This window comes from Elephas maximus, chromosome 13 (genome assembly GCF_024166365.1).
Source record: "Elephas maximus indicus isolate mEleMax1 chromosome 13, mEleMax1 primary haplotype, whole genome shotgun sequence".
NCBI classification, from domain to species: domain Eukaryota; kingdom Metazoa; phylum Chordata; class Mammalia; order Proboscidea; family Elephantidae; genus Elephas; species Elephas maximus.
Genome location: NC_064831.1, coordinates 94,967,717 through 94,980,552, shown reverse-complemented (window position 1 = coordinate 94,980,552; position 12,836 = coordinate 94,967,717). Strand labels below are relative to the sequence as shown.

General features: G+C 43.4%; 1 protein-coding gene across 1 annotated transcript in view; it reads right to left on the bottom strand.

The window, feature by feature from the left end:
• ENTREP2 (endosomal transmembrane epsin interactor 2) overlaps positions 1-12,836 on the bottom strand; it is a 591,792-nt gene that overhangs the window by 174,523 nt on the left and 404,433 nt on the right. The window contains exon 3 of the mRNA XM_049906022.1: positions 5,537-5,647. Coding sequence (XP_049761979.1) covers positions 5,537-5,647 — 111 coding nt within the window. The remainder of the gene's footprint in view (positions 1-5,536; positions 5,648-12,836) is intronic.

Sequence of the window (12,836 nt, the reverse complement as noted above, 5' to 3'; positions counted from 1 at the left end):
GAATAATAGCATAAATAAAGCTAAGAACTGATTCTTTAGGGGAAAACAATTTTTAAAAAAGATCAACTTTAACTTAATGGACAGAAGACAAAACAACATTAGAAATGAAAGCAAACATATCAGTCAATTAAAAGATTATTTTTATTACGACCGCTTCACTGAGATGTGATTCACATCCTGCACATTTCATCCAGTTGAAGTGTACAATTCAGTGCTTTTAATCATATGCACAGCGTTGGGCGACCATCACCTCAATTAGAACATTTTCATCACCTCAAAAAGAAGCCCTATGTAACTTCCCCGTTTCTCCAAAACCCCCTTTTCCCCCAACCCCTCACCCCAAAGAAACCACTAATCTGCCTTCTGTCTCTACATATTTGGTAAAAGGTTATTTAATTAGAAAAGAATATTATCTAATTTATAAGAGTAAATTAGAAAAAACTAGATGAAGTAGACTATTTCAGGAAGACATGGAATAACAAAAATGACCCAAGGAAAGACTAAAAGCAGAAACGACCTAACGACCCTGGAAAAATTTAAAAAGCAGTCACATCAACGCCCCATTATTAGTCAACACGTTTTCCCTGGAAATCCTAAATGTGACGCAGATTTGCCTGCAAAACTGACCTGAAGTTGTCTTCTCACATAACTGTTTTTTTCTCGGACACACAGTGTAGCAGAGTACTGGGAGTCCCTGGGTGGTGCGAACAGTTAACATGCTCAGCTGCTAACCAAAAGGCTGGAGATTTGAGTCCACTCGGAGGTGCACCGAAAGAAAGAGCTGGCAATCTACTTTCGAAAAATCAGCCACTGAGAACTTTTTGGAGCACAGTTCTACTTTGACACACATGGGGTTGTCATAAGTTGGAATGAACTTGATGGCAACAGGTTTGTTTGTTTGTTTGTTTAATCCTGTTTACCACTGTATCCTCATCATCTAGCTCAGGTCCCAGAAGCAACAGTTGCCAGCTGATATTTGTTGAGTAACGAATGCGCATGAAGGGTACTCTGTTCTACCATGCCTATTTTCACAAACCCTAGAAACGTCCCTAACCTACCCTCCATCAGGAGGTAGTTAGCTAAATCACCTTACATCCACCCAGCGGGATACTCTGCGCTACTTCCCAGCAGGAATGATCTCCAAGAGCTGCCATGGAAATGCTACCAAGCCACATGTTGGACTGGCAAAAGCCACGTGGATAATGGTGTGTAGAGTAGACCCCACGTGTGTAAAAATGATACAAACACAAAATGATGCACAAAAAATGTCTGGAAAGGTACCCAAGTAAAACTGTTAGCAATGGTAACTTCTGGAAGGAGGTGCCAAGGGTCTGGAATAGACCGGAGATTTATTTACATTTAGATATGCTTTTCAAAAACACAAAACTAGTTGTTTTTTTTAAATAATTTTTATCGTGCTTTAAAAAACTAGTTAATTTTTAATTACGCAGAAGAAAAAGACAAACACACGCACTGATGAGGGAATGAGTAGGTATACCAACGAAAAACAAAAACTGCCCTCCGAGGACAAAAAAGTCAATGTGGGTAACCAAACACACACACTGAACGGGAAGATATGGTATTGTCAAAATGTCAGTTCTCCCCTCAGAGTAATCTATATATTCAATGTCATTCCAATTCAAATCTCAAACTGATTCCTTTTGAGTCTCGACAAAAAAAAATTAAAACTCATCGGGAAGACTAAGCATTTCAGAACAGGCAAGAACATTCGAAAGGACACTAAAGTCTAGGATGGGCGTGAGATAGGGCTTAACCAACCAGTGATAAAAATGTGTTTGAAAATTAAAGTAACCAAAATAGTGTTCTAGAATATGAATAAACTGACATAGGAATGGGACGGGATGAAAAGTCCAGAAATAGACAAATGGACACAAGTCTCTGTATGTATGTGTATGCATATATATATATGATAATGTTAGCAGGGTAGATGGTGGCTGTTTTTTTTTTTTTTTACTACCTAGCATACATTTCCTGCCTACTCTCTCCCCAACTCTTTCTAATAGCATCTAACTTCCTTTTTGGGAATTACCTGTTGAAACTCATTGGATTCAATCTGGTGGGACAGTTCATTAGACTCCTTGTCCTGCCCTAGCCAATCAAATGCTCCATCCCTGAGGTTCAACATGTGGACAAGGGGGACCACCAGAACCACTGGAGCTGCTTCCTTCTGCAGAACTTGGCCCTGGTGAGTCCAGGGATCTTGCTGTAGGCCCCCCAGCAGGTCAGGCTTCTGGGTCCACAGCAGCTTCCCTGGAACCATCAGTTTCCAAGTCTGCTCTCTAGCTTCCTGGATTGTGGTATAGGCCCCACCATCCTCCCAAGAAACATCCTTTAACTTTGTCTGCTTTTGTAGCTTCCCACCAAAGAACTCTTAATGATTCAGGTGGTATTTTAAACACTAATTTCCTTGAGAAAAGTTTCGGGACAACTAGCTAGCCATTTGTGGAGAAAAGTTAAATTCATCAAATAAATTCTAGATACATTAAAGGGTTAACTGTAAAACATAAAAGCACAACATAATCTGGGAAATTATTGGAAAACATGATCTGGGGAAGGTCTTTTCTTTTTTTAATTTTTATTGTGCTTTAAGTGAAAGTTTACAAATCAAGTTGGACTCTCATACAAAAATTTATAAACACCTTTCTATATATTCCTAGTTGCTCTCCCCCTAATGAAACAACGCATTCCATCCCTACACTCCCTATTTCTGTGACTATTCGGCCAGCTTCTGGCCCTCTCTACCCTCTCATCTCTCCTTCAGACAGGAGAAGCCAACATAGTCTCATGTGTCTACTTGATCCAAAAAGCTCATTCTTCACCAGTATCTGTATTGTCTATCCCATAGTCCAGTCCAATCCCTGTCTGAAGAGTTGGCTTTGGGAATGGTTCCTGTCTTGGGATAACAGAAGGTCTGGGGACCATGACCTCCGGGGTCATTCTAGTCTCAGTCAGACCATTACATCTGGTCTTTTTACGAGAATTTGGGGTCTGCATCCCACTGCTCTCCTGCTCCATCAGGGATTCTCTGTTGTGTTCCCTGTCAGGACAGTCATCACACGTAGCCAGGCACCACCTAGTTCTTCTGGTCTCAGGCTAATGTAGTCTCGGCTTTATGCAGTCCTTTCTGTCTCTTGGGCTCATAATTACCTTGCATCTTTGGTGTTCTTCATTCTCCCTTGATCCAGGTGGGTTGAGACCAATTGATGCATCTTAGATGGCCACTTGCTAGCATTTAAGACCCCAGATGCCACTCTCCAAAGTGGGGTGTAGAATGTTTTCTTAATAGAATTTATTATGCCAATTGACTTAGATGTCCCCTGAAACCATGGTCCCCAAAACCCCGCCCCTGCTATGCTGGCCTTCGAATCGTTCGGTTTATTCAGGAAAGTTCTTTGCTTTTGGTTTAGTCCAGTTGTGCCGACCTCTCCTGTATTGTGTGTTGTCTTTCCCTTCACCTAAAATAGTTCTTATCTACTATCTAATTAGCGAATACCCTTCTCTCTCCCTCCCTCGTAACCATCAAAGAATATCCTCTTCTCTTTTTAAATTATTTCTCAAGTTCTTATAATAGTGGTTTTATACAATATTTGTCCTTTTGCAACTGACTAATTTCACTCAGCATAATGCCTTCCAGATTCCTCCATGTTATGAAATATTTCACGGATTCATCATTGTTCTTTATTGATATGTAATATTCCATTGTGTGAATATACCATAATTTATCCATTCATTTGTTGATGGATGCCTTGCTTGCTTCCATCTTTTTGCTATTGTAAACAGTGCTGCAATGAACACGGGTGTTCATATATCTGTTCGTGTAAAGGCTCTTATTTCTCTGGGATATATTTCAAGGAGTGGGATTGCTGGGTAGTATGGAAGTTATATTTCTAGTTTTTTAAGGAAGCACCAAATCAATTTCCAAAGTGGTTGTACCATTGGGGAACGTCTTTTTAAGCACGGCTACAAAAAAAAAAAAAAATTTTTTTTTTTTTTTTTACAAAGGAAAATATTGATAGATTTGAAAACTTTCATTGTGGCACTGTGGGTGGGCTCTCGGTTTGATCTGGACCTCCCAGGTGCTGGTGCTTCTCTCACCCCAATTAGTTTGTCTTCCACACACAGGGCCTTGCACTGGAAAATGGGGAGCAGAGAAAACATGGCCAGACCCTCTTAAGTTTCAGATTTTGCTATATTTCCAGGCACCTAGCATTGTTTTTTTTAGCATTTAGGAATAAAGAGGCTAACCAAGTTACAGATACAATATGGCAATCCCCATTTCTGGTGGAGATGGGGGTCTTAGTAATCACGGGGAAGACCACACTGTACTGAGGACACATGTATGTCCATAATAAAAAAATAATAATAATAATATTGGGAATAAAATCTGGTCAGTGTTACCTAGGCCATACTGAACAGAAAATGGCAAGATTAAGCACTAACAATTAGCTCTTAGACCTCAGTAGGTGCTTCAGCATTGAAGCTGTGCCAACTTACAGCAGCTCTGCGGGCCTTGGTAGATAAGAGTGGCAGGCTTCCCCACAGCTGCCCCCTGGAATCCAAATGGCGTGGCTGTGAGAAAAGTAGGCCTGGCCCTGCTGCAGGAAAGCTTCAGGCGATTCAGAGCCGCTGCTGACTTCTCAGAAATGAAAGAACTTGGCTCTAAAAGCTAGCCCTGCGTAGTCTCTGAGATACGGAAACAGAGCCAATGCCGCTGCACTCGGCAGCTACCATCACATCACCAGTCAAACCACACCCACACCTGCAAGCAGCCTGGCACATCTTAATTGTTGTCCCAGCCAGAGTCGCATATTGTAGCACCGGAACCTAAGCCATCTCGGAATGGCAGTTCTATCCAACAAACCCTTTCCTGACCCTTTATAATGTCTACACACTGTCTGTAGTTTTCCTGGGTCTAATAGACGTTTCTCTTTTTAACTGAAAGCTGAGAACTATATTGCTTTTATGCTCTCATTACCAAGCTTGTATTTGTACTAGCACTTAAAATTAACTTATGAAAACTAATTTTTAAAAATTCAGTGCAGATAAAAACCAATGCAGCAAATGCTAGAAAATAAATTAAGAAGGTATTTATTCAAAACAGAATTCTATGCTGTGCTTCTTTGAAGCGTACTAACTACTAATAGTAACTGATTTATTTACAAGCAGAACAATTGTGTGGGGCGGGTGGGGGGACAAATACGGTAATTTTTAAAATTTAAAGTGACCAATTCAGTGGCATTGAGTACTTTGGGCAACCACCACTTCTATTTCCAAAATATTTTCATCACCCCAAAAGCAAACCCCTTGTCCTTTACCTCCCTACCCCAGAATGAGTTTTAATTTGGGGAAATTTTTTTGAAATGAATCAACTTAAATTCTTCAAACAACTAGAAAATATCATAATTAATGGAAAGATTACATAAAACCTAAGGATACAGTGAATTATTTTAAAATTGCTCTCATGCAAAATCAAAGCCTTTGCCCTTTACCAAAAGGTTGGCGTTTCGTGACTCACCAGCTGACAGCCTTCTAGGGAGCTGACGAGCTGAGCGTTCTGGCAGGAGAGAATGGAACCAGCCAAGTTCAGCATGACACACACTGCAGAAAGCAGCATGAAAAAGGTTATCTGGAAACAGACCAAACAATAAACTCATTATCTACTCAAAGAGGCTTGAAGGAAAAACGATTTGACTTTAAAAAAGCTTTTAGTTGATAAAATAATTACATGGATAAGATTTTTCTGTTTTAAAGGAAAGTATTATTTTTTTTTCAAAATTTCAACTTCATAGTGTCCTAGAAAAAATAGAAAAAACAAAATCACTGAAAAGCTATAGCAGGCATCCATGATTTTATTTGAAATGTATTATGACTAAGTATTGTAGAAGTCAAACTTGAAAATACTATCCATTATAGAGGTGAGACATGACTAGTTTAGGGCAGGGCCAGTTGGGCCCCGCAGCCCTCCACCTTGCACATAGACTGGGAAAAAGACACGCAGGACAGTGAGTGGAATAAACAACCTGACCCGCCTCCTGGAGATGAGAACAGAACACACAGGCCCGGTGAGCAAGAAGTACATGCTGAGGTGTGGTCAGAGCTGAAATGTCACAAATAAACTGTTAACGTAGTTCTTGGAGGGCTCCACAGGAGCAGAGTGTGTACAAAAGAAGTAAAAGCCACCACTGTTTGTTCTTCCTGTGCCAGCCGAAGGGGACGATGTGACAAAGGGACCCAGTGTGCCTGCGTCACATCCCATAATGAGTTATGTCAAGGGGAACCGAAGGACTTCCATCTTGAACAAATCCTGCATGGGCACCTGCATTTGCGTAACCCAAACCCTTCTCAGAAGTCTCCACCCTTCCCCCCCAAGCCTCATGAATAAACATCAAAAACCCCTCCTTCCCCCCTCCTTGTTGAAACCCTTAAATACTTAGTTAGCTCTTAGGCAAATGGTGAGACAGTCTCTCTGAAGATTCTAGCCCTTATTGTCTCCTTTTGCTAGCTGCGGCAAAATAAATTTGCTTGTGTGACTCCAGGCTGCCTCAACAGTCTTATTGGGTGGCACGAATCCAGTTGGGTTCAACTGAGGAAGGGGCCCTTGGTGACAGAGTCTCAAAGTAGGATTGCTGGACCAAAGAATGAATGAATATTTAGGTTTGCTAGACACTGCCAAATTCCCCTCCATAGGAGTTAGTCTATTTTTAATTTCTACTAGCAATGTGTGAGAGTAAGAAAGCCTCAATTTTTTTGCTAAAGCCTAAAAAAAATTTTTTTGGTTAAATTTAGGAATAATTGGTATTACTATTATCTACCATAAATGTAATGTATTTCCCCCAAATGTAGCAAAATTTACTTTTTCTTAAAAACTCACATGTACGATAGAACATGAAAGAGGGTATTTGTTCATTTAGGAAACATTTCTACTTCATAAACACCAAAAAAAAAAAAAATATGTTGGTAATATTTCAGCAATGGTTTTAGCTGTGGATCTGCTTTCCTTTTGCTATTCTAGACCATGTAAATAAATCCCTTCTAGTTAGATTTTCAAAACTTTCCTCAATCCAGTCTCTAGCAAGAAATGAAAACACCTGCTAGCTGAGTACAGGGCTATTGATCCGTTGTGGCACAATAGCTTTAATTCCATGAATTTTGTCCCTAAAATTGGAAAAAAATATTCTGAACATCTGAGACCAAGACAGAATAATCAAGTTTCTAACCATGGATTTGAGAACTTAGGCAGATTGTTGATGCTGCTGTTAGCTGCTTCAGGTCAACTCCAACTCATGGTGACCCCGTGCACAGTGACCCCGTGCACAACTGAAGGAGTGAAACATTGCCAGGTCCTAGGCCATCTTCGTGATCACTGGTGCATTTGAGTCCATTGCATTGCCAGGTCCTAGGCCATCTTCATGATCACCGGTGCGGTTGAGTCCATTGCATTGCCAGGTCCTAGGCCATCTTCGTGATCACCGGTGCATTTGAGTCCACTGCATTGCCAGGTCCTAGGCCATCTTCGTGATCACCGGTACAGTTGAGTCCATTGCATTGCCAGGTCCTAGGCCATCTTCGTGATCACCGGTACGTTTGAGTCCACTGCATTGCCAGGTCCTAGGCCATCTTCGTGATCACCGGTACAGTTGAGTCCATTGCATTGCCAGGTCCTAGGCCATCTTCGTGATCACCGGTACGTTTGAGTCCATTGCATTGCCAGGTCCTAGGCCATCTTCGTGATCACCAGTGCATATGAGTCCATTGCATTGCCAGGTCCTAGGCCATCTTCGTGATCACCGGTACGTCTGAGTCCATTGCATTGCCAGGTCCTAGGCCATCTTCGTGATCACCGGTGCGTCTGAGTCCATTGCATTGCCAGGTCCTAGGCCATCTTCGTGATCACCGGTGCGTCTGAGTCCATTGCATTGCCAGGTCCTAGGCCATCTTCGTGATCACCGGTGCGTCTGAGTCCATTGCATTGCCAGGTCCTAGGCCATCTTCGTGATCACCGGTGCGTCTGAGTCCATTGCATTGCCAGGTCCTAGGCCATCTTCGTGATCACCGGTGCGTCTGAGTCCATTGCATTGCCAGGTCCTAGGCCATCTTCGTGATCACCGGTGCGTCTGAGTCCATTGCATTGCCAGGTCCTAGGCCATCTTCGTGATCACCGGTGCGTCTGAGTCCATTGCATTGCCAGGTCCTAGGCCATCTTCGTGATCACCGGTGCGTCTGAGTCCATTGCATTGCCAGGTCCTAGGCCATCTTCGTGATCACCGGTACGTCTGAGTCCATTGCATTGCCAGGTCCTAGGCCATCTTCGTGATCACCGGTGCGTCTGAGTCCATTGCATTGCCAGGTCCTAGGCCATCTTCGTGATCACCGGTGCGGTTGAGTCCATTGCATTGCCAGGTCCTAGGCCATCTTCGTGATCACCGGTGCGGTTGAGTCCATTGTTGTGGCGACTGTGTCAATCCACCCCACTGAGGGTTTCCCTTATTATCATTGGTAAAAAACAACATCAAAAATAAATAAATAAATAAACCGAACCCGTTGCAGAGGCGATTCCAACTCATAGCGATCCTATAGGACAGAGTAGAACTGTCCCACAGGGTTTCCAAGGCTGTAATCTTTTTCAGAAGGAAACCGCCACATCTTTCTCCTGCGGAGCAGCTGGTAGGTTTGAACTGTTGACCTTTCGATTATCAGCTGAGTGCTTAACCACGGCACCACCGGTGCTATTGGTAGATAGCATCAAAGCTAATTAATCCTTTGAAATATATTTTAGCAAAAAAACAGATCAAATATTAGTAAATGAGGTAGGTAAATGGATCTGAGTACACAATGAGCTAAATGTAAATATAAAGTAGCATAGGGGGAAAATTCAAGAAATGATTAGAGTTAGACTTGTCATATATCAATAATTCCTTATAGAAGTTAGCTTATTATTATTATGCCTAAGAACAAGCAGCCAGTCCCTGCTGCTTCCACAGCTCTAATAAATGGTTGGTTACCGTGAAATGGTAGTAGTACTGTCAGAATCTATCTGACTTCAAGGGGGATAACGTCCAGGATCAACCCAAAGGTGATTCCCATGAGGTGAAGGTCAGACGTACCTCCACTCTCCAAGCTTTTTACCAATTCTGACAGCAGCCGTCCCTCCCACAGCACTCTCCACTTCTTTGATGCATTTGATAATCCACTGCACTGGCCACAGAGAACTCACAGACGATACTGACAATTAAGTGCTTTATTAAGGAAGTAGTGGGGTACAACTCAGGGTCAGGATGAACAGGCTACAGCTCAGCCGCAGGATCAGGAAACACAGAGACAAAGCCTGGAAGGCTTCCCTGGAGAGTGGAGCACATCCCTCCCTTCTTCAGTGCAGGGCAGCTCCCTCAGCTCCTCTTGGCTGTGTAAGCAAGCAGGCCCTTCTCTCTGCCATGCATGCTCCCCTCGGCCATGCGGGCCTCCTCTCAGCCCCCCACCCAGGACAGGCCTCCCCTTGGCCCCCTGGGGAAAGGTTTCTTCTCAGCACCCACCCCCTCAGGACAGGCTTCCTCTCAGCCTCTGAGGATAGGCCTCCTCCCAGCCCCCTCAGGATAGGCCTCTCTGCATTCAGCTTTCCTCCCACCAGCCTCTCCACTGCTAACTGACCCAACTCATAGCCAGGAAATGTCAATCAACCTAGACAAAAGTAACAAACCCTCTGGGGTAGAAAACTAGGACAAAGGCAACTCCTTAGGACTTAGGGGAAAAATCTCTCAAGTGGTTTTTCCAAAGAACCAAGGCAAAAAGCCACATAAAGGAATTCGTTTTACCAGTTACATTTAACTACAATATCTTCTATATGAGGCCAAGAGACAAATACAATTTTGTTTCTTTTTAAAAAAAGAAAAGCTCAGGGTGGATGGTCCCAGATGACAGGACAGTCAGATGCCTCAAAATGTCCCTTTTACAACTAAGATCCGAGAAACAAGTAAATCAGATATAGATGACAACTTTGGAACCCTGAGCATCGAAGACAAGGCTGAGGAATCAGACTGAGTGCCAAACAGAAGAAGAGACTGTACCAAAACAGCAGACACAGAGAATTATGGATTGCCAGTGCCCTTCCAGCCAAACCTGCACAGCATGGGCATATTGAGACAATGCAAGCAGTATTCCCAGCCAAACCCCCCATCACCTGGTGCAGCCAAGAAAGAGCGACTCTGTACTCACATTCAGACCGAGGCAGGAGTGCTCCCCACCCTGCAAAGGTTAAGGGCACTCACCTCAGCCACTGTGCCACCTCCAGCCCCCATGCTGGAGGCCCACAAACCTGCAGTGCCCCCCATCACCATTATCCATCCCCTCCCCTTCATGTGATCTCAGTCCAGTGGCACTCAGCACCGCCCCGTTCCCTGAGCTAGGGGTCCACAGACCAATGGCTCCCACCCCTTTGGTCAGCCACTTGTACTTGGGACCCATGGACCAGTGGTGCCTCCTCTCCACCTGACCACTGGCACTGGGGGTCCATGGACTAGCAGTGCCTGCTTATCTGCCTAAACACCCATGCCAGGAGCCCGAAGTCCAGCGGCGCCCCCTCTTCTGTCCACTCACCAACACTGGAGGCCCACGGACCGGTGGTTCCTGCTCCTAAGCCCAGCCACCTAAGCTGGGCACTGTGGGCTGCTGGCACCCCCTTTTCTGCCCTGCCAACTGCTCTAGGGGCCTGAGAATAAATGGCACCCACTCCCACACCCAGCTGCCTGCACTGGGGGCCCATGGACTGGTAGCACCTGCTGTTCTGACCAGCCACTGGTGCTGGGAGCCCACAAACAAGAGGTACCTGCTTCTACACCCACCCATCTGTGTCAGGGGCCTCCTGGCCAGTAACATCTTCTACTCCCTCCAGCCACATGTGCTGGGTGCCAAAGGACCAATGGTATACCCTCCCCTGTGTTGTACTCTAGTGGACAGGGGCGCATACTGCTAGTGGGCATCCATGGACTGGTGGCATTCCCCTGCCTCACCCTGACACTGTGCCCTCCTGCAAAAGGAGGCTAGTGTCCACTGTGATCACCCCCGTGAAGCCCTACCCATTTGGGACCATTAGTGAGAGCTTCCATACCACATACCCAGTGACTGATGATCAGGCACCTTTGCCCCAACCACTTGGCAACTGGCAGTGCACACACACAGCACTCAACTCAGTTACCAGTGAGAATGTTCCCTGCACCCATAGCTAGAGGAGTGGCCAAACAGACACATCACCTTAGCAGCAATGCCAGCTACATCCTCAGCTGCCCCACAAGACCAGAGAACAGAGATCTGTACTCACACACCCAGCTGCTGCCCCACCTACCCAGAGATCGGTGGTGAGAGCTCCCGTGTGGCCGGACTAGAGACCAGAGTAGCATGCATGTACCGCCTACTTGGATATATCAAAATGAAACAAGAGAAAAATCAGAACATAGTAAACAAACATACAATAAATAAATATAGTAATGCCTTAATGTCTCTCAAACAACATACAATATCAAATCACATAAAGAAGCAGGACAAGATGGTTCCAGCAGATAGCCAAAATACAGAACCAGAAAACCTTCCAGAAGATGATATGGCAATGGAACTACTTGATAAGGAACTTAAAAGACTAATACATAGGGTTCTCCATGAGATCAAGAAAGAGATCAAGGAAAACACAGATAAAGCCAAGGAAAACACAGACAGAGGAAAAGAATTCAGGAAAACAATACAAGAACAAAACTACAAAAGAAATAATGAGAAACTATACAAAGGAGCAACTAGTAATCCAAAATATTAACAATAAAATTTCAGAAATAGACAGCTCAATAGAAGGACAAAAGAAAGGAACTGAATCAATGGAAAACAGAGCCAGCAAAATAGAGGACAAATCCCTTGACACCAATTTGTTTGAGGAAAAATCAGAAAGAATCAAAAAAAAAATGAAGAAAGCCTAAGAATGATGCAGGACCCTATCAAAAGGAAAAAGTTATGAGTGATCAGAAAAAAAAAAAAAAAAACACAGAGAGAACTGTTGAACATTTGTTGGCAGAAAACTTTCCTACTATCATGGAAGATGAGACGATATCCATCCAAGAAGCTCAATGAACCCCATACAGGATACACACCAAAAGAAAGTCACCAAGACATCATCATAATCAAACTTGACAAAACCAAAGACAAAGAAAGGATCCTGAGAGCAGCTCAGGAAAAATGAAAAGTCACCTACAAAGAGGAAATAGTAAGGACTAAGCCCTAATTACTTGGCAGAAACTATGCAGGAAAGAAGGCAAAGGGGTGACGTATGTAATAACTTGAAAGAAAAAAATTGCCAGCCAAGAATTATATATTCAGCAAAATTTTCTCTCAAATATGATGATGGTGAAATTAGGGCATTTCCAGATAGACATAAATTAAGGAAATTTGTAAAAACCAGACCAACCTTACAAGAAATATTACAGGGAGTCCTTCAGACAGAGAATCAACAACACTACACAACAACCTAAGATTAGGACATAGGAGGGCATCAGCCAGACACTAACCCAGATAAACAATTATCAAAAATAAAACAAAGCTAAATGACTGAAAACAGGGAACCAGAGACATCAATATGTAAATGATGACAACATCAAAACAAAAAGGAAGAATAAATGGTATAGTTACAGAACTTTCATATGGAGAGGAAGTCAAGGCAATATCAAGAAATAAAAGACTCCTTTAAACTTAGGAAGATAAAGGTAAATTTCAAGGTAACCACAAAGAGAGTTAACAAACTTACTCATCAAAATAAAAAAGAAGAAAAACATAAAGATTCAGTA